At 48.0% G+C, this 21,891-nt stretch overlaps 1 protein-coding gene across 2 annotated transcripts in view; it reads right to left on the reverse strand.

The window, feature by feature from the left end:
• The window catches only part of dnase2b (deoxyribonuclease II beta), a 50,636-nt gene that overhangs the window by 26,628 nt on the left and 2,117 nt on the right, over positions 1 to 21,891 (reverse strand). Inside the window, exons 1-2 of one of the 2 annotated variants that reach the window (XM_069939336.1) lie at positions 11,758 to 12,565; positions 3,989 to 4,202 (exon numbers count right to left, since the gene is read on the reverse strand). In XM_069939336.1, coding sequence (XP_069795437.1) covers positions 3,989 to 4,122 — 134 coding nt within the window. In that variant the 5' untranslated portion in view covers positions 4,123 to 4,202; positions 11,758 to 12,565. Of the gene's footprint in view, positions 1 to 3,988; positions 4,203 to 11,757; positions 12,566 to 21,891 lie in introns of those variants that run through there. The other variant, XM_069939337.1, reaches the window with a different exon arrangement.

Below are 21,891 nucleotides of genomic sequence, written 5' to 3' on the forward strand. Positions count from 1 at the left end.
CAGGCTGAGATAACAACCCTCTGGGGTTTATTCTTGTCCTGAACATTGGCCCCTCCCCACATGATGCCAGAATGCTCTCCACGGTCCACTTGCGGAAGTTTTTGAGAGTCTTCAGTGACACACCAAATCTCCTCAGACACCTCACGGAGTACACCACTTGTGCCTTCTGGTGTTTGCTATTCCTGCCCTGGCTCTCCACCCTATCTATGCTTCTCAGAATCTTGCAGACACAGAACAGTACAGGCCATTCAGCTCACAACATTATGCTGATCTATGTAAACCTACTTCACAACAATTTAATCCTTCCCCTCCTCACACCCATAACCCTCTTCCTTTCTTACATCCATGTGTCTAAGAGTCTCGTAAATGCCCCTATTATACCATCCTCCACCACCACCCCCAGCAACACATTCCAGGCACCTACTGCTCTCTGTGTAAAAAACTTGCGCCTGACATCTCCCCAAAACTTTCCTCCACTCAGCTTAAACTGATATCCTTAGGTACTGACCACTATTGCCTCCTGGAAAGTATTACTGGATGTCCACCTAACCTAAGCTGCTCAAGTCCAACCTGTCTTCGCCCTGATAGATCGCATGGACCAACCACAGCCACACTACACTTTCTTTGGCCCATTTGGAGCTCTGAACATTTCGCTTTGCATAATTAACAAGATAGCATTTCCTCAATACTTCATTAGCCCAATGACACAGGACTTGTAGACGAAGGACCCCACATGGGCTGCGGGCTACTGGAATCGGGTATCAGGCCCAGGACTCGAGAGGGTGCTGAGGGCAAGAAGGGCTCTCGAAGGTTCAGATCTGGAGCTCGGGGAGGCCGATGGATCGAACAGGAGTCTGTGCGGCTGCAGAGATTGCGAGAGGGCTGGAGGGGAATCCACAGACACTCAGTGTCTCTGAGGGGAATCTCTTTTGCTTCTCTTTCTCTGACTGTAAGTGGCATCAGGCAATTTCTGCTGATGGCAAATATTCATCTTACGGCAGACAAAATGCAGTTTTGTGTTATATAACCATTTGTTTTATTATGTGACAATAAAATAATGTTGAATCTTATCCCCTGCGCCCCCACCCCCCCCCCCCCCCCCATCCAGTCTTCCCCAGCCTGCTTCACCTGAAAATCACAGCTCCCCACAACAGCCTCCCTACTGGAAATGGTCCCCCGAGAGTGAAGCTGAATTCACTCACTTTTGGACCATTAGTAACATCAGAGTGAAACACAGAAGTCGACAGACGCTGTGATTGTAGTAAAATCACACACCGAAACACTGGAGGACCTCAGCGTCCATAGGAGACAAAGATATATTGCCGACGTTTCGGCCCTGAGCCCTTCTTCAAGGAATACGCAGGATGAGCCAAAAGCAGGAACAGTGCTGGCTGGGGGAGGAATCCAGACCAAAAGAAGGTGTTCATTGGATATGATAAGGGGGGAGAGGTTGATTATGTCTGTGCGAAGGGAGTCAGGGAAAAGGAGAGAGACAGAGCTGGGGGAAGGTAATAGGGAGGGGGTAGGGTGGGAAGGTGGGAGGGGGTTTTAAGGAAAGTCGGAGAAATTGATATTGTCCCATCTCTGTCTCTCTCCCTTTTCCCTGTCTCCTTTCGCACAGACGTGATGAATTCTCACCTCTCCCTGTTTATCGCATTCTTGCGTTGGTTGGACTCCTTCCCCCAGCCAGCACTGTCTGAATTCTGTGATTTCCTGCTTCTGGCTTATTCCTTGAAAAAATGTTCAGGTACGAAAGTCGGCAACAAAAAGCCCCTCTTCCACTGGCCCCCTGCCCCAAGAATTTACCGGGACAGGGTCCAGTGGAAAAGGAACTCCGTCCGAATGCTAGCGTCAAATGATGTCATTTCACACTGGGGATTAACCGCCTCGACCCCTATTCATATCCACGGTGTTGGCTGATGCCGGCGTGCTGATAAAACCGGTGGTAAAGGGACAGCAGTCACCCGTATCCGGTTGAAGGTAGAAAACTCCGATCCTCAGGGATGAGTGTGTTCATTGGAAAAGCAATTTGTGTCCCGGTTAAGGGTGGCCCGGTGGAAACGGCACAAAGGGTTTCCTATCCCGGGACACTTCACAGCCAATTAACTGGGATGCCAGAGGAAAAGGGGCTAATGTCCCTTTAATAAAAATCGATTCAGAAAGCAGCTGAGTGTTTTTACCTCACCCTTGGGAACGTGGTAGAAATAAAACACAAAACTCCACAGACACTGTGAGTGTAGTAAAAAAAGGGTGTAATGCTGGAGGAACTCAGCTGTTTTTTTCAGCGTCCATAGGAGACAAAGATCCATTGCCAACATTTCAGGCCTGAACCATTCTTCAAGGAATAAGCTAGAAGGAGGAAATCTCAGAGCCTCAGAATTCAGTTCAGTTGATCCACTGTGGAATCTCTTCAAAAGGGTTCCTACCCCTGAGGAAGTTCTCCTCCTCTCTTGGAGGGGAGTTGTGTGAGAGTCTCGCTGGCGGCTCGCCATCTGCACTCACAGCTGCTCTCACGTTCCCACCCACACTGGCTTACCTCAGCCAGTGCCTGTTTCCCAGGATGAGAATAGCAAACACCAGGGGACGTCTGTACAATGTGAAGGAAGGGAAGTTTAGGGAAGAGATCAGGGGTATGTTTATTTTATGCAGAGAGTTGCGGGGGCCTGGAATTCCTTGCCAGGGATGGTGATGGAGGCTGGAACATTAGGGGCATTTAAGAAACTCTTAGACATGTGAATGGAAGAAAAATAGAGGATTACAGGGTAGGGAGGGTTTAGTACTTTTTTTAAAGGAATATGTGGGTAAGCACAAGATCAACGGCCGAAGGGCCTGTACTTTGCTGACATGTTTTATGTTCTATTTCTCACATCCAATTAACACCTTTTGTTGTCCTGGATTCCTCCCCCAGCCAGCACTGTCCGTATTCTGAGACTTGGAGATTTCCTGCTTCTGGCTTACTCCTTGAAGAAGGGCTCAGGCCCCGAACATCAGCAATATGGATGCTGAGAAGACCAGCTGAGTTCCGGAGAGCAAGGTCCTGGAGACAAAGCACCTCATTCACAAAGGTGCCCGCTCACTCTCCATTATCCCTCGATAGCAGGAAGTTTCCTTCGAGCCCAATATGTTTTCCGAGCATTAGGAATGCCAGTCGAACGGGTGGGAATATTCTGTATCAGGCACAGAACCAATGCCCTTAATCACGGACCAGCTGCACTGTCACCAAGGCAGAACAACGTTGCTGAACGAGGGCAGAGAGGGATACTCCAGCGGAGTTGTCTGCGGGGAGAGATAAAACTGGATAAGCTTACAGAGCCAGGTCCCTCCGACAGAACAGAAGGGGAGAGAGGGGGAGAGAGGGGGAGAGAGGGAGAGAGAGGGAGAGAGAGGGAGAGAGAGGGAGAGAGAGGGAGAGAGAGGGAGAGAGAGGGAGATGCAGTGATGGATAAGGGTGAAACTGAACACATGCACAATGTAACACCCTGCCGGACGAACTCAGCGGGTCGGACATCATCTGTGAGAGAAAAAGAATGGCCGCTGTTTCAGGCTAGAACCTGTCGAGAGAGAGAGAAAGAAAGGAGAGAAGAGAGGGAGGAGAGGAGAGGAGAAGAGAGTGAGAAGGAGGAGAGAGAGATAGAGAGGAGTGTGAGAAGAGAGAGAGGAACAGAGAGAGAGGAGAGAGAGGAGCGCAGAGGTAGCAGCAAGCAAACACAACTCTCAAAAGACTTTACAACAGGCTTTATTCTGGTAAAAGTCTGAACATCAGTTCATGCCTTGGTGGCTCCCCGTGTGTCTGGCTCAGGAGGGACCAGCTCAGGTCTACATTCAGGTCGGCTGATTCAGATGGTTTTCCTGCAGGTACAGAGGATTTCCCCTGCAGTCGTCTGAGAGGAGAAGAGGGGGAGAGAGAGAGAAAGAGAGACCAGTTTCTCAGTTGTTGATTAAGTTTATTGTTGCCTGACTATACGTACACAACCTGGATCGTACTCACCAATCCACTGCTTGGCCATTTTCATTTCTGCAGGAGATCTCAGCCACACTGGGGTCGAGGAGTAACATTAGCAGAAAGAGCGGGTTGGGTTTGGAGGCAGCTCCTGCTTTCATTTCAGCTGGTGCCCGACGCATCACCCAAATTCTCTGGGAGTCACAGTCACACAGTCAGCTTGAGGCAGCCGAAACCCACATCCTCAGCTGATACTGATTGCCTTCGAGAAAGCAGAAGTGACAAGTGCTGGTGAATTAGTCACGAGACCACCCATCCGGCTGGTAAAACACAGGGGGGAAATCAATATTGCCACAGTCAGATGTTCTTGTGACCATGCTGGGGAAACGGAGAGAGAATTGTCATGTGCAAGTAGCAGAGATTTAAGCATCAAACAGGTTTCTTCAACCAGAGGGGGGTGAATCTGTGCAATTGGTCGTACAGACACCTGTGGAGCCAAATCAAAGGATGGGTTTAGACCAGTGGTTCTCAACCATTTTCTTTCCACTCACATCCCACTTTAAGTAATCCCTAGGCCATCGGGGCTCTGTGATTAGTAAGGGATTGGTTATGGTGGGATGTGAGTGGGAAGGGAAGGTTGAGGATCACTGCTCTAGACCCAATTATTACTGAAATATTTTGCTTGAGAAAAATTGTCACTGGCCCATTTCCTTTGGAGTTCTGAAACCGTGCACATAACGAAGCAATGAGGCACGATTAAAACAGTGGTTTTCAACCTTTTTCTTTCCACTCACATCCCACCCGAAGCAATCCCTTACTAATCGCAGAATTGCTTAAAGTGGGATGTGAGTGGAAAGAAGAAGGTTGAGAACCACTGGTCTATTGTCCGGAGAATGCGGTTTCATCAGGTTGTACTTGCACAATCAGGTGACAATAAACTTGACTGATGTTCGGTGCAGATATTGTGCTCTGAGGAGCCTGTACTTCATTCTGTAAGTCTGATGGGTGTGACAGAGAGTATATTTATATGTTTTTGGGAGATAAATTGGGAAAGGTTTGTTAGTTTAGGTCACATGCAAACACTTTAAAACAGATCTTATTTGAAATAGTGGAGCTCTGCTAATCCTAGACATATCAGCTCCACAGGTTTTGCAAGAGCTTTGGAGAGTGCCCAAGACACTTCACTAATGGATTATTGTTTACAAAAGGCAACCGATGAAAGATCTTGTCGGAGCCATCTTCTGTCTGGAGTAGAGCTTGCTGTTCTAAGAGGGTATAAGAATTGCCTGCAACCAGTGAACTTGGAGGAATGAGAAGTGAGATTGGACTATGAACCAAAAAACTTTTCTGAACTTACACACACATTACATATACGTGCGCTTAGAATTAGAAGTGAGTTAATAGTGATAAGTTAAAGTGTGATTCTGTTTTCATGTTTAAAGATAATTAAAAGCAATTTTTGTTTAAGTAACCATTTGTCTTGGTGAATTTCTATTGCTGCTGGGTTTTGGGGTCCTCTGGGCTTGTAACGTGGGTAAGACTATTAAATCATAACATGGCCTCCATAATGTTTGAAACAAAGAAATTTATTTTCTTTATTTGCCTCTGTACTCTAGTTTTCAATTCGTAAACAAACAATTCACATGTGATTCATGTACACATTCCGGATTTTATTCAAGGTTATCTGTCCACATTTTGGTTTGACCATGAAGAAATTACAGCACATTTTATACCTAATCCCCCCATTTCAGGGCACCTTAATGTTTGGGTCATTTGGCTTCGTGGGTGCTTGCGATTACTCAGGTATGTTTCATTGGTCCCGGTGTAAGAGAGCTGGGCTTGCTTCTAAGCTGTTGATCACCTTCAGAATGAACCAAGGCAAAGTAGTTTGCTTTGGATCTTGGGCAGTTCCTTTACGCCTCCACACTTTTCTTTGGCCATCACCCTGATACAGGTGAATCTTGGTCTCATCTGTCTACAAGACCTTTTTCCAGAATTCTGCAGGCTCTTTGAAATACTTCTTGGCAAACTCATCCGGCCATCCAGTTTCTGTGGCAAACTAATGGTTGGCATCTTGCAGTGAAGCCTCTGTATTTCTGTTCATGAAATCTTCTGCGGACAGTGACACGTCCATACCTGCCTCCTGAAGAGTGTTTCTGATCTGTTGGACCTTCGTTTGGGGATTTTTCTTCATTATGATGAGAATTCTCCTGTCGTCAGTGTCACATTTGTGGCCCGAAATGTGAAGTTAATAAAACATTAAACACAAGTTTTATCAGGTAAACTTCTCAGTGGCTTTTATTTTCCCGTTTCCTTTGTTCTCCTGCTTGTGTTCTTAACTCTCTCTCATACCACGTGACTTCCGGTACATCTCATACATATTCATTATCATGACATCCCTCCTTTAATCAGAAATAAACTTTACCTTCACTTACCAATATCCCTCGGAAACATACAAACATCGTAACTAATGGTAATACTATAACTCAACTACATAAAATTTACTTCCTACAGCACTCATACATGCACTTTATGATATAAGATTAAATACTGTCCCAAAGTTCTTATTAAAACTATGGCACAAAGTCTTCGTATCGTTTGGGCACTTTCCGGTTTCGTTTCGGCCTGCCTGCGATATTGTCGTCGCTACTCGGTTGTTCACTCTCGGCGTCGGAAATACTGCTCGCCATGGCTTCGGGTGTTTCTGGTGCTCTAGTCACTTCATCAGGAGTGCTGGTAACTGCCTCTGGAACATCATCAGGTCTCTCAGTTTCAGCATCTCGTATTGGCCTTTCAACCTCTTCGCTCGATGTATCTCTGGACTGGTACCTCTTTACACCTGATACATTTCTCTTGTACAGGACTCCAGTCGGAGACTTGACTGTCACCATACTGCCACTTCTGGATACGACAGTATAGGGTTGATGGTAATAAGGTGTGTCTAGCTTACCACCAGTTTCATGCCTCACTAGAACATTATCTCCTGGCATGATGTCTGAGTACTTGGCTCCACGTTTCGAGTCTGTGTACAGCTTTGCTGCACCTTTCTTTTCAGCATCGTGGTCCCTCATCTCCTGGTCGTCTCGGATTTCCTTTATTTCTGGCATTTTTGTGCGGATTTTTCTCCCAAAAAATGCTTCTGCAGGACTTTTTCCAGTGGTTGCATGAGGCGTTGCTCGATAGACAGCCACATAAGATAGCAATGCTTCTCGCCAATTTTGTCCTTCTGCGTGTGCAATCCTCAATCGTTTTTCAATGGACTGATTTTGTCTCTCTACTTCTCCGTTGGCTTGCGGCCATTTCGGAGTTACTTTATGTCTCTGAAATGAATTGTGGACCATTGTCAGAGTATAATGTAACAGGTAATCCATATCTTGCGAATATCTCTGCTAATGCTTGTATTGTTTTTTCAGTGGTTGTGGACTTCAACACCACGTACTCTATCACTACCATAATTGATTCACCCATCGGTAAAGGTCCAAGAAAATCAACAGCTACGTCGATCCATGGTCCTGTCGGGAGTTGCGTACTCCGGATCAGTTCTGGCGGATTACTCCTACTTGTGATTTGACATCCATGACAAGTTTTAACAAATTTCTCTGCGTCTTTATCACAACCTGGCCACCATACCTTGGTCCTGAGGTTTTGCTTGGTACCAACAATACCTAGGTGTCCTTCATGCGCTAAGGATACGATCTTCGGTCTCAATCTTGACGGTATCACCAATCTGCAACCTCTTAATACACACTGTCCGATGCAACAAAGTTCGTCTCTAATGGGAATGTAAGCCTTGTGAGTACACTTGTCCCATTGTCCACTCTGTATGCATTCTCTTACTTCCATGAGTTCTGGATCACGTTCGGATTCTCTCTCGACTTCCTTCGTAGTCACAGCTTTCGGTGTCGCCTGAATAGCTACGAAGCGTACAAAGCTCTCTGTTTCTGTTCCCAATTCTGACTTGGATTGTGGACCACCATCCTTCACCAATCTGGACAGCGGATCTGCAATGTTTGTTTTCCCTGCAATGTGGATTACTTTACATTTGTAGGGTTGTAGTCTGAGTACCCATCTCTCTATTCTGGCACATGGTTTGAATCTAGGTGCATAGATCACCTCTAATGGCTTATGATCTGTGATGAGTTCAAATTCAATGCCGTATAAATATGCATGGAACCTCTCACAGGCCCATACAAGTCCGAGTGCTTCTTTCTCTGTCTGAGAGTATCTTCTTTCCACATCTGATAACGATCTGCTGGCATAGGCAATGATTCTTGGTCCTCCATCATGCATCTGGACCAACACGGCTCCTAAATCAACCGGGCTGGCATCCGCTATGACTTTGGTTGATGCCGCCGGATCGTAATATCCAAGAGTTTTTGCATCTGTCAGGCTTTGCTTCAGCGCTGTGAACGCTTTCTTCTGCTCAGATCCAAAATGAAATGGTACACCTTTCCTGGTTAGTTTCCTTAGTGGTTCTGCCACTGTAGCGAAATTAGGAATGAACTTTGCACAAAAATTGACCAATCCCAGGAAACTCCTCACCTCTGTTGCGTTCTGAGGTGCACGTGCCTCTTCAATAGCTTTCACCTTGGCCTCTGCAGGGTTTAGTCCTTTCCGTGTAAGTCTGTGTCCCATGAAGTCCATTTCTGACACACCAAACTGGCACTTGTTTCCATTCACGGTAAGGCCTGCCTCCTGTAGTCTAGATAGTACACGCCTCAACCGTTTGTCATGCTCTTCCTTCGTTGGTGCATGGACTATGATGTCGTCAGAAATGTTGGCAACTCCAGGAATGCCTTGAATCACTCGATGGATTTCATACTGGTAGATCTCCGAAGCTGCATTAATTCCAAATGATAGTCTCTTGTAACGATACAATCCACAGTGAGTCACAAATGTTGTCACATCTCGGGAACCTGGATCCAGCTCTAATTGATGATAGCCCCATTTCAGATCAATTTTTGAGAATACCTTGCTGGTAGTTAGTTCTTGAAGTATTTCCTCCACTGTTGGTATAGGGTGTCGTTCTCTAATTATAGCTTCATTGGCCATTCTCATGTCAACACATAGTCTTATGTCACCCTTTGGTTTGGGCACAATCACTACTGGGCTGACCCATTGTGTCGAATGTTCCACCGGTTCAATAATGTCTTGTTCGATCAATTCTTTAATTTTGGCTTCGACTTTCCCACGAAGTCCAAACGGAGTTCAGCGCATTGTGTGTGCCTTGGGTTTGACCGTTTCATCTACCGCTAGCTTCAATTGTCGACCTTTCAGCTTTCCTACTCCTTGGAAGACTGCGGGGAATTCTTGCTTCATATCCTCGTATGACTGAATTGAATTGACACAAGCTCCAATATGAAGTATTGCCAGGTCTTGCGCTGTGCTTCTACTCAGCAATGGTTCTCCCCTCTCTTCTATGACCATAAACTCTCCTTCGGTGTACTTATCTCCAGCTTCAACAGTTGCAGTAAAACATCCAATGGTCTGCAATGGCTTGGTTGCTGTGTATGGATACAGTTTCTTGGAACACTTCTTTGAGGTACAGATGATCTTTTTCCTTTTCAACTTCTCCCATAAATGTCGATCAATCATATTACTGTCACTGCCTGAGTCTACAATGACCTGCACTGACACTCCACCAATGATCACTGGGACCTTCTCATGATGTACTTCATTCAACGTAAATTGGTAACAACTCTGTTCCTCCTGGGTATCATCATCGTCATCGTCTATCTGGCAAATGGTATCTTTCTTTCCAGGATACTTTCCTTTCCCCCAGGCTTTGCCTTTGCACTTCTTTGCAAAATGGTCTTTACCTCCACACTTTCTGCAAACTTTGCCTTTGGCCGGGCAATATGGGTCTTTACCAAAGTGACCTCGGTTTCCACATCGATAACACTCCACGTCCTGTGTCGACGTATATCTTGGCTGATTATGGCAATGTGAGAGCCTCTTAATTTGCTGGCTTGAGTTGTCTTTCAGGGTCATGGTATGAAATTGCCCTTCAACAGCCTCTAATGCAGCAGCAATGGTTAAAGCATCGGTGAGTTCCAACTCACTCCCTCTTTCCAGTAGACGTCTTCTGAGTTTATCTGATCTGCAGTGCTGTACGACTTGATCCAATAATTGGTTGTCCAAATCAGCTGGCATGTAATTGCATCCAACAGCTAGCTGGCGTAGTCTCGTCACGTACTGAGCAATTGTCTGGCCATCTTCTTGTCTCGTTCTCCGAAACAAATGGCGTTGAAATGTAGCATTCGGTGTCACTACATAGTGTGCATTTAATGCATCTACCGCTTTCCGGTACTCATCCTTTCTTCCAGTATTCAAAAGTGTCTTAAATGTTTCCCGAACTGAGGGTCCTGCAGTGAAAAGAAGTAACGCCCTCCTCTGCGCTTTTTGTTCAACCGTACCGGTATCTAGAAATAGGCCACGACTGTCGGCGTAGGATTCAAATTCTTCCAGCCATGCCTTCCACTTCACACTTACAGTACTTGCATCACCCGTTGGGTCAAAATGAGCAATTCCACTATGTGTTAGAAAGTTACCGTCTGCACCAGCCATGAGGAAATATTCCAGCCCCAAAAGTACTGAGTCACAGAGAAAATTCTTATCACCTTGAAGTTGTCTGTAATCCTCTGTAATCTTGTTTAGTCTTTAATTTTCTTCAAGCTTCTTTCATCCTCATCGCCAATGTCACATTTGTGGACCGAAATGTGAAGTTAATAAAACATTAAACACAAGTTTTATCAGGTAAACTTCTCAGTGGCTTTATTTTCCCGTTTCCTTTGTTCTCCTGCTTGTGTTCTTAACTCTCTCATACCACGTGACTTCCGGTACATCTCATACATATTCATTATCATGACAGTCAGCACTGGAGGTCTTCCTGGAATACCAGACCCTGTGTGATTACTGAGCTCACCAGTACCCCCTTTCTTAGTGATGTTCCAAACTCTTGAACGTGGTCATCCTAAGACTGTGTCCTCTTGTCCTGGAATCCCGCAACAGGGGAAACATCTTGGGTGATGTCTCTTACATTCCAGTTTTTCAGCCACATAATGATGTCTTTGACTTTCATTGGGGCAGGACTCTGGTCGTCATGTCGATAAATGGCGACTGCAGGGCAGCATGGTTGGCTTAGCAGTGGCAGCAATTGAGACCGGACTGACGTTTGAGTCTGGCACTGTCTGTTAGGAGTTTGTACGTCCTCCTCATGTTTGCGTGGGTTTCCTCCGGGGGCTCCAGTTTCCTCCCACCATTCGAAACGTGCCAGTGTGTCAGTTAATGGGGTGTAAATTTGGCGGCACAGACTCGTGGGCTTATTACCGCGCTGTGGGTCTAAATTTTTTTAAAAGTTAAAATACATTTAAAATACAGACTCTAAAGGTGATCAAAAGCTGAGAAGCAAGCCCAGCTCTCTAACACCTGGACCACTGAAGCCACTAAACATACCTGAGTAATCGCAAGCACCCACGAAGCCAAATGTCCCAAACATTAAGGTGCCCTGAAATGGGGGGATTAGATATAAAATGTGCTGTAATTTCTACATGGTCAATCCAAAATATAGACAGATAACCTTGAATAAAATCCGGAATGCGCACTTTAATCATGTGTGAATTGTTTGACTACAAATTTAAAGTTGTGGAGCACGGGGGCAAATGAAGGAAAAAGGTGTCTTTATGCCAAACATTATGGAGGGCGTCCTCACTGCATTCTTCTTATATTCTGCAATTCATGTCCAATACAAGTTAGTTACAGAACAAATATTCTGTACCTGGTCATCGAAGGAAGGGTCAGTGCTCTCAAACACTTACTGATTTCTCTTTCCGCAGGTTCTGCCTTATGTTGAGAAACGTACGACTGTGCATTTTGGTCGAGGAAATAAACGGTCAGATTATTATTTGGATGGGAAGAAAATTCAAACTTAAGGAGAACAAAGGTACTTGGGAGCCCTCGTGCAGGATAACCTGAAAGTTGACCGCTAGGTTGGATCAGCGGTAAAGAAAGCAAATGGAATGTTGGTATTCGTTTCAAAGGGGATTGTGTAAAAGAGTAAAGAGGTGTTGATTCTATGGGGCACTGGTAAGACCTCATTTGGAGTATCTGTGTGCAGTTTGGGCCTCATAATCTGAGAAAGGATGTAGTAAGGTTGGAGAGGGGACAGAGAAGTTTACCAGAAGGATTCCAGGAATGAGAAGGATAGCATATGAGGACTGCTCTTGGACTCTATTCATTAGAATATAGAATGGATTGGACAGAATGCTTTTTTCTGTCAGGTGATTTCAGGACAAAATGGCACAGTCTTAGAATTAGAAAGTACCAATTTACAACAGAGATGAAGAGAAATTTCTTTAGTCAGAGGGTCGTGGATTTGTGGAATTCGTTGCCACACACAACTGTGGAGGTCGGATTTTTGGGGGAATTTAAAAGGGAAATTGATAGGGATCTAATTAGTCAGGGGATCAAGGGATAATGGGGACAAGGCCGAAAACTGGAACTAGATGTGAGAACAGTTTAGCTCAGGGAGGTTTCACGGAACAGACTTGATGGGCCAAATGGCCTGCTTCTGTTCCATTTTCTTGTGATCTTGTAACTGCTTGTGTTCTTCCTGCAGCTCCACTTTGGTTTCAGATCCCAGCATCTGCAGTATGCTTTCCACAGTACAAACATCGATCTGCTGAAGTACTAACGCTCCATTGCAACACAACAGAGTACATAAAATATTTTAACCATGTTTGGATACTGTTGTAGGTTGGGGGGGGGGAGGGGGGATAACCTATCAGAGTGCAACAGTGTTCAGGTCGGTGGCATTGTGAACGGCTCTGAGGCTCAGGGGAGTAAAGTTGAAGGATAGTGGCAAGAGACTCGATTGTGAGGAGGTTGGACAGGATGTTCTGTGGCCATGAAAGAGGCTCTGGGATCATGTGTTGCTTCCTGGATGTCACTGAATGATTGGAGAACATTGTCAAGGGGGAGGTTGAAGAGCCCGGGGTCGGGAGGTGGGGGGAGGTTGTTGTACATGTTGGAATGAACATCACAGGTAAAGTAAGGGATGAGCTCCTGCACCGTGAGTGCAGGCATTTAGGGACAAGTTCGAGGTGCAGGACCTCAAGGGCAGTGACCTCTGGATGACTCCCAGCACTACATGCTAGTGAACTCGGAAATAGGAAGATCAGCCAGCTGAATTTTTTGGCTGAGGAGCTGGAGCAAGGGGTCAGGGATTCAGGTTTTAGGGTCACTGGGGGAAGGGTGACCAGTTCCAGAGGGACGTGCATTCTGGCAGGCAGATCCACTAGTGCTACATGGGTGGGTTTAAACTCGATTGGCAGGGGGATGGGATCCTAGAGAGCTCAGAGGCAGGTGATAGGTTAGAAGTCAGTATGAAGGTTGATGAGAGAAAGGTTGGTGGGCTATTGGTTTAAAACGTACTCACTTTAATGCAAGAGACTTGTCAGGAAAGGCAAATGGATAAATATGTGACTGGGATGTGGGAGCCATTATGGTAACTTGGCTAAGAGATGGGCGAAACTGGCAGCTCAGTGTTCCAGGGTACAGGTGCTTCAGGAGGGACAGAGGTGAGGGTGGGGGGGGGTGTTTAAAGAGGAGGGGGGGTGAAGGAGGGGACGGCGTTTTGCGTTGTTTGGTTAAGGAGGATGTCACGGCAATGTTACAGATGGGTTGGCTAGTGAGGCCATATGTGTGGAGCTGAGGAATAGGACAGACATGATCACCCTGTTGGGAGTGAACTACAGGACCCATATAGTCGATGGGAATTAGAGGAGCAAATCTGCCAGGAGGCTGCTGTCAGCTGCAGGTTGTTGTGGCAGGGAATTTTTAACTTTTCAAACATAGAATGGGAAAGTCACAGTGCGAAAGGTTCAGACCAATGGTTCTCAATGTTTTTCTTTCCACTCACATCCCACTTTAAGTAATCCCTATGCCATCAGTGCTCTGTGATTAGTAAGGGATTGCTTAAGGTGGTGTAGTGAACTGGGATTCACGAGAGGTGTCCTGTACTGATGACTGGTCCAGCCTCCCGGCCCCAAACCCCGGGTGTCCATATATAACCCTGGTTTCCATCCTCAACCCTGAACCCTTCTGGAGCCTGTTCATAAACCCTACCTGTGTTGTAAGCTAATAAAAGCATTTGTTCTCCCTCCAGTCGAGTGTGAGCTTTTATCTACCCTACAGGTGGGATGTGGTTGGGAAGGGAAGGTTGACAATCATTGCTCTAGATCTAATTGTTACTGAAATATTTGGCTTGAGAAATATTGTCATTGGCCCATTTCCTTTGGAGTTCTGAAACCGTGCACATAACGAGTCAATGAGGGACGATTAAAACAGTGGTTGTCAAACTTTTTCTTCCCACCCACATCCCACCTTTACCAATCCCTTACTAATCACAGAGCACCGATGGCGCAGGGATGACTTTAAGTGGGATGTGAGTGGAAAGAAAAAAAGTTGAGAACCACTGAGTAAGACAGAATGAAATTTGTCAAATGTGCTCAGGAAAATTTCCTTTGGCAATAGATAGAGGGTCCCACACAGTGGAGGACAAAACTGGATCTAGTCTTGGGGAATTGTGAAGGGCAAGTGGATGAAGTATTTGGGTATCAGAGGCCACTGTTTCAGAGAGTTAAAGAGAGAGACCATGAGTTAAAATTTGATAACCAGAGCGAGACTGTATTTGAAGATATAAGACAAGAATGAGCTTGTTTAATGTTTGAAGGAAGAGGAACGTAGAGAAAATGGGAATTTTTCAGAAGTGTGTTGGACAAGAGGCAAAGTGGGTAGGACCGGCACAGCGAATGGTAGGGATCTGGGAAGTGTTGTAGAGCAGAGAGATCTGGGAGTACAGGTACCTCTTGGCTTGAAAGTGGTTTCACAGGTAGAGAGGATGGTAAAAGAGGTTTACAGCATTTAGTCATGTCCCCCGGCTGCACCATTGAAAGAACCTTTTGGGTGCGTCAGTGTATGGGACGGAAACAGCTCCACCCAAGGCAGCAGGAAATGCAGAGGATTGTGAACATGGGTCAGGTCATCTCACACCCTCACCATAGCCCCCTCCCCTCCCCTCCATCACACCCCCTCCCCCCATCTCCTGCATAACACCCCCATCCTCCATCACACCCATTCCTCTCCATCACACCCCCTCCATCACACACACCACTCCCTCCATCACACACACCCCTCCTTTGTCACACCCCCTCCCTCCATCACACACACCCCTTCCCTCCGAAACACACACCCCTCCCCACTGTCACACACCCCCTCCCCTCCATCACACCCCTTCCACTCCATCACAACCCCTCCCTCCATCACACCCTCTCCCTCCATCACACCCTCTCCCTCCATCACACACTCCACCCTCCATCACACATATCCCTCCCCTCCGCCACACAAACCCCTGCCCTCCGTCACAGACCCCCTCCATCTCACACACAACCCTCCCCTCTGTCACAAACCCCCTCCATCACACAACCCCACCCCTCCATTACACCCCATCCCCTCCATCACACCACCTCCCCTCCATTATAATCCCTCCCTCTGTCACACACACCGCCTCCCCTCCATCAGACCCCATCCGTCCATCACACACACTACTCCCATCTGTCATACCACCTCCCTCTTTCACACACCCCCTCCATCACACACCCCCTCTCTCCATCACATGCCCTCCCCTCCATCACACACAACCCTCCACTCCATCACACACACCCTTCCCTTCATCACACACACACCCCTCCCCTCAATCACACCCCCTCCCACTGTCACACATCTGCCCTCCATCACATACACCCCTCAATCACACACTCCTCACCTCCATCACACACCATCCCCTCCATCACACCCCCTTCCCCTCCGTCACACACACACCCTCCCCTCTGTCACACACACAAACTCCCCTCCATCACACACCACCTTCCTCCGTCACACACACCCCTCCTCTCTATCACAACACCCATCCCCTCCATCAAACACCCCCTCCATCATAGACCCCTCCCTCTGTCATACAACACTCCCTTCCATCAGACACCCCCTACCTCCATCCCACACCCACTCTCCTCCATCACACACCCCTCCCCTCCATCACACCCCCTCCCCTCCATCACACACCACCTCCCCTCCATCAATACATCTCCCGTCACACACCCTCTCACCTCCATCACACACCCCACCCTCTGTCACACACCCCTCCCTCTGTCACACACCCCTCCCCTCCATCCCATACCCACTCCCCTCCATAACACACCCCTTCCCTCCATCACTCACATCCTCCCCTCCATTACACACATCCCACCCCTCCATCACACACCATCCCCTCCATCACACCCACCTCCCCTTTGTCACACAGCACTCCCCTCCATCAAACCCCTCCCTCTGTCACACAACCCTCCATCACACACCCCTCCCCTTCATCACACACCCCCTTCATCACATCCCCTCCCATCCATCTCCATCCCGACATCACACACCCCCTCCCCTCCATCACATACCTCTTCCCTCCATCACACACCCCCACCCCTCCATCACATACCTCTCCCCTCCATCACACAACCCCTCCTCTCCATCACACACCCCCTTCCTCCATCACACACACCCTCCCCTCCATCATACTCGTGTCCCCTCCATTAACCACCCCCTTCATCACACATCCACTCCCCTCCATCACACACCCCCTCCCCTCCGTCACACATCCCCTCCCCTCCATCACATACCCCCTCCATCACACACCCCTTTCCTCCATCACACAATCCATCTCCTCCATCACACCGCTTTCCTTCCATCAAACAACACCCCTCCATCACACACCCCCTCCCCTCCATCACACACCCCCTTCTCTTCCATCACACACCCCCTCCACTCCATCAAGCATCCCCATCACCCCTTCACTCCATCACATACATCTCCCCCTCCATCACATACCCCCTCCATCACACACCCCTTTCCTCCATCATATCCCTGTCCCCTCCATCAAACACCCCCTTCATCACACAGCCCCTCCCCTCTGTCATACCACTTTCCTTCCATCACACAACTCCACCCCTCCATCACACACCCCCTCCCTCAGTCACACAGCCCCTCCCTTCTGTAACACCCCCTCCCTTCTGTAACACCCCCTCTCATTCACACCCCCCATCACACACCTCTCCACTCCGGCACACACCCTCCCCTCCGTCACATCCCCTCCCCACCATCACATCCCCTCCCCACCATCAAACACCCCCTTCATCACACACCCCCTCCCCTCCATCGCACATTCCCTCCCCTCAATCACATACCCCCCTCCATCGCACACCCCTCCCCTCCATCACACCACTTCCCTTCCATCACACAACTCCACCCCTCCATCACACACCCCCTCCCCTCCCTCACACATCCACTCCTCTCCATCACACACCCCCTCCCCTCCATCACACATCTCTTTCCTCCATCACACAACCCCTCCCCTCCATCACACACCCCCTTCTCCTCTGTCACACACCCCCTCCCTTCCCCTCCATCAAGCATCCCCCATCACCCCTCCACTCTATCACATACATCTCCCCTCCATAACAAACCCCCTCCCCTCCCCCTCCATCACACCCCTTCCACTCCATCACACCCTCTCCCTCCATCACACCCTCTCCCTCCATCACACACTCCACCCTCCATCACACATATCCCTCCCCTCCGCCACACAAACCCCTGCCCTCCGTCACAGACCCCCTCCATCTCACACACAACCCTCCCCTCTGTCACAAACCCCCTCCATCACACAACCCCACCCCTCCATCACACCCCCTCCCCTCCATCACACACCCCCTTCTCCTCTGTCACACATCCCCTCCCTTCCCCTCCATCAAGCATCCCCCATCACCCCTCCACTCTATCACATACATCTCCCCTCCATAACAAACCCCCTCCCCTCCCCCTCCATCACACACTCCCTTCCCTCCATCACACACGCCTCCTCCCTTCCTTAACACCCCCCTCTCATTCACACCCCCCCACTGTCACACACCCTTCCCCTCCGTCACACACCCCTCCACTCTGGCACATCCCCTCCCCTCCATCACAAACCCCCTCCCCCTCCATCACACACCCCCTCCCTCTGTCACACACCCCTTCCCTTCTGTAACACCCTCTCTCATTCACACCCTCCCCGTCACACACCCCTCCCCCGTCACACACCCCTCCCCACCTTCACTCATCCCCTCCCCTCCATCACTTACCCCGTCCATCACACACCCCTTTCCTCCATCATACCCCTGTCCCCTCCATCAAACACCCCTTCATCACACATCCACTCCCCTCCATCACACAGCCCCTCCCCTCCGTCACACTGCTTTCCTTCCATCACACAACTCCACCCCTCCATCACACACCCCCTCCCCTCCATCAAGCATCCCCCATCACCCCTCCACTCCATCACATACCCCCTCGCCCCTCCATCACACCCCCCTCACCATCACACACCCCTCCAATCCTTCACATTCCCCTCCGTCACCCACACCCTCCCCTCCATCACACAGCCCCTCCCCTCCGTCACACCGCTTTCCTTCCATCACACAACTCCATCCCTCCATCACACACCCCCTCCCCTCCATCAAGCATCCCCCATCACCCCTCCACTCCATCACATACCCCCTCGCCCCTCCATCACACACCCCCCACCATCACACACCCCTCCAATCCTTCACATTCCCCTCCGTCATCCACTCCCTCCCCTCCATCACACATCCCCTCCAATCAACTTGAACTTGAACTTGAACCTTAACCCTGTTGTGCCAGTTGATGAAGTCGACAAAGACGATGTGGTCCAACAATAATCATGGCTTTTATTAGCAGAAACTTATGGTACAATAATGAAAGATAATAGATGCAAATACAGTTATATCCAAGGGGAGTGTCCTTAACAGTAGAGATAATATTAGAACAGCAAGGCTCACCAGAGGGGAGACAGGCAACTTGGCAGACATTCACCACAGCCTTATCTCAAGGAGAGAAGTGAAACACTTCATGCAAATAATGTATATTTTTATCACAGATTTCTCTCGGGGATTTTTAATTCTGTTTCCTTCTTCCCTCCCCAATCAGAAGATTGTTTTGTGTTTGGCTGCAATGGACCAGTTGGGCAAGAGTCCCTATCCAGGATCAGGCTCGCCTGCCCACACGGAAGGATGGTTCTGGGCAGTGAGCAGTTTTGGGAAATGGATGATGGTTCATTGGCTTCCTAAACAGGCAATGCTCAACATGAGAGACAATGCCCGGGGGAAGAGTAATGGTCAACTTTTCGGATCGGGACTTTTTTTCAAGACTAAGATACACTATTTAACCTGGTGCATTCCTTCAGCATTTCCACTGAGAACATAGAACATTACAGTACAGGCCCTTCATCCCTCGATGTTATGCTAACACATATATTCCTGAAATAAATTCTAAACCCTCCCTACCCCGCAACTTTCTATTTTTCTTTTATCCATGTGCCTGTATAAGAGTCTCTTAAATGCCCCTAACATTCCAGCCTCCAACATCATCCATGGCAAGGCATTCCAGGCCCCCACAGCTCTCTGTGTATCAAAACTTATCTCCTCCAAATGTCCCTGCCTTCAGTTTGTTGAGATTGCAGGAGGAGCAGAGAGACAGAGTCAGGATGATTGTAGGTGTTTGGAAAGGAAAGGAATCCATTGTTGTGTCTTGGGTAGTGATTCCCAAAGTGGGTGCTTCTGCCCTCGTTGTGGGTGGTGGGAAGATCCAAGGGGTCAGGGATGGACAAGGGGACTTTCTGAACCTACCGTCGTGTTATTATTCAGTCTGCTGCAAGGTTCAGTGAAGAAGCTGGTGCAGTGATTTTCTGGCCTGACTCGGGGTGGCCGTAGTGGGCAAAATAAATGGTGACAAGGTGTCCTCACAAGAGCTGGTCTTGGTGGCCAATATGTTGTAGTGGTGCCACTCACTTCCTGTCAGTGCCACCACCACCCCCTCTCAGCGCTGCCACTAACCCCCATCTCTCAGCGCCGCCACTAACCCCCCTCTCTCAGCGCCACCACTAACCCCTCCTCCCAGCACCACATCTACCCCTCCTCTCAGCACCACCACTAACCCCCCCCCTCAGCACCGCCACTAACCCCCCCCTCTCTCAGCGCTGCCACTAACCTCCCGTCAGTGAGTCTCAACCTTCCCTTCCCACTCACATTCCACCTTAAGCAATCCTTTACTAATCACAGAGCACCGATGGCCTAGGAATTACTTAAGGTGGGATGTGAGCGTAAAGGTTGAGAACCACTGCTCGAACCGTGCTGCCAAGTATTTATCACAACTCTCGTCATAACAGCAAGCCAAATAGTCAGAGCTTCTACGGATATATCATTGGAATGAAAGTGGCTACGACTGAGGTGGATTTTCAGTCGCTATCACCCATCATCCTGAAAGGTCCATAACATCTCAACGCTATTACAGCACCAACGACCCTGGTTTGAATTCGTCGCTGACTGGAGTTTGAACATTCTCCCTGTGTCTGCATCGATTTCCTCCCACCATTCAACATGTATGGGGTTGGTAGGTTAATTGGATGACACAGATTTCACGGGCAGGCCCATGCTGCAAATAAATAACTGTTTTGAATTTAATTTAATAATGCATTGAGGGACTGGATAAATTGGGATTTTCTTCCCTGAAGCGTTGAAGGGAGACTGATCCAGGTTTACAAAATCAAGAAGGCCGTGGATAAGGTGAAGAGTCACAGCATTCTTCCCAAGGTAGGGAAGTCTAAGCCTCGAGGACATAGATGTAAGGTGAGAGGGGTGTGACAGATTATAGATATGTTTTTGGGAGATAAATTGGGGCAGGTTTGTTTGTGTAGGTCACATCCAAACAGTTTAAAACAGATCTTATTTAAAATTCTGGAGCTCTGCTCATGCTAGACATGTCTGGGCCTTAGCACCTTTGCAAAAGCTTTGGAGAGTGCCAAAGAGACTTTACTAATGGATTGTTGTTTACAAAAAGACAACAAATGAAAGAACTTGTTGGAGCCACAGGGCATCTGGAGTGGAACTTGCTGTTCTGAGGGTCATGGGGTTTTGCAAGCAGAGAGAGTAAAACAGGCTTTCTCTCAGAGAGGGGGGGGGGGATTCAGTTGAGCAGTTTTACAGTCAGCAGCAGCAGCTGGGACTGGAACAGGACAAGCTGACAAGCTTGTGGAAAACCCCATTTGGAAAATGATTTGTGAGTCTTAGTTCAGCCTGGTCAAAGCCCTTGTGGTTCAGGCAAGAAGAGAGGACTGTCTGCCTAATGTTTCACTTGGAATAAGGGAAACAAAAAAAAACTCTGTGGTGACCTGAAAGAAAGAGGTTATCATCTGGAGAACCCTGAGGGGGAAAGTTTCTTCAGCAAGACACTGAAGTGGCTGGTTACAAGGAATCAGTTGTGGAGGTCCTGGAACAACAAATCTCTCTCTGAAAACCCTACAAAAACCTTCCTGAGTGATAACCATTTACTTTTCAAGCACCAAAGCCCGGTGAACTTTATACATGTTAAATTCTGTGCACAGTATAAGAATTGCCTGCAACCAGTGAACTTGGAGGAATGAGAAGTGAGATTGGACTGTGAACCAAAGAACTTTTCTGAACTTATACACACATTACATTTACATTTGGTTAAGTTGGGTTAGTTAAGTCAAAAGTGATAAGTTAAAGTGTGATTCTGTTTTTATGTTTAAAGATAATTAAAAGCAACTTTTGTTTAAGTAATCATTTGTCTTGGTGAATATCTATTGCCGCTGGGTTTTGGGGTCCTCTGGGGAAACGGGAAAGATTTAAAAGGGATCTGAGGCACCTCTCTGAGGGCAGGTCATGTGTGGAACGAACTGTCTGGAGAAGTGGTTGAAGAGTGCAGAGAAGATTTACTAGGCTGTTGCCAGGACTGTACGGTTTAAGCAGTTGCCCAATGGTGAAAGGAAAAGGTCA

The sequence above is a fragment of the Narcine bancroftii genome, chromosome 5 (genome assembly GCF_036971445.1).
Source record: "Narcine bancroftii isolate sNarBan1 chromosome 5, sNarBan1.hap1, whole genome shotgun sequence".
NCBI lineage: Eukaryota > Metazoa > Chordata > Chondrichthyes > Torpediniformes > Narcinidae > Narcine > Narcine bancroftii.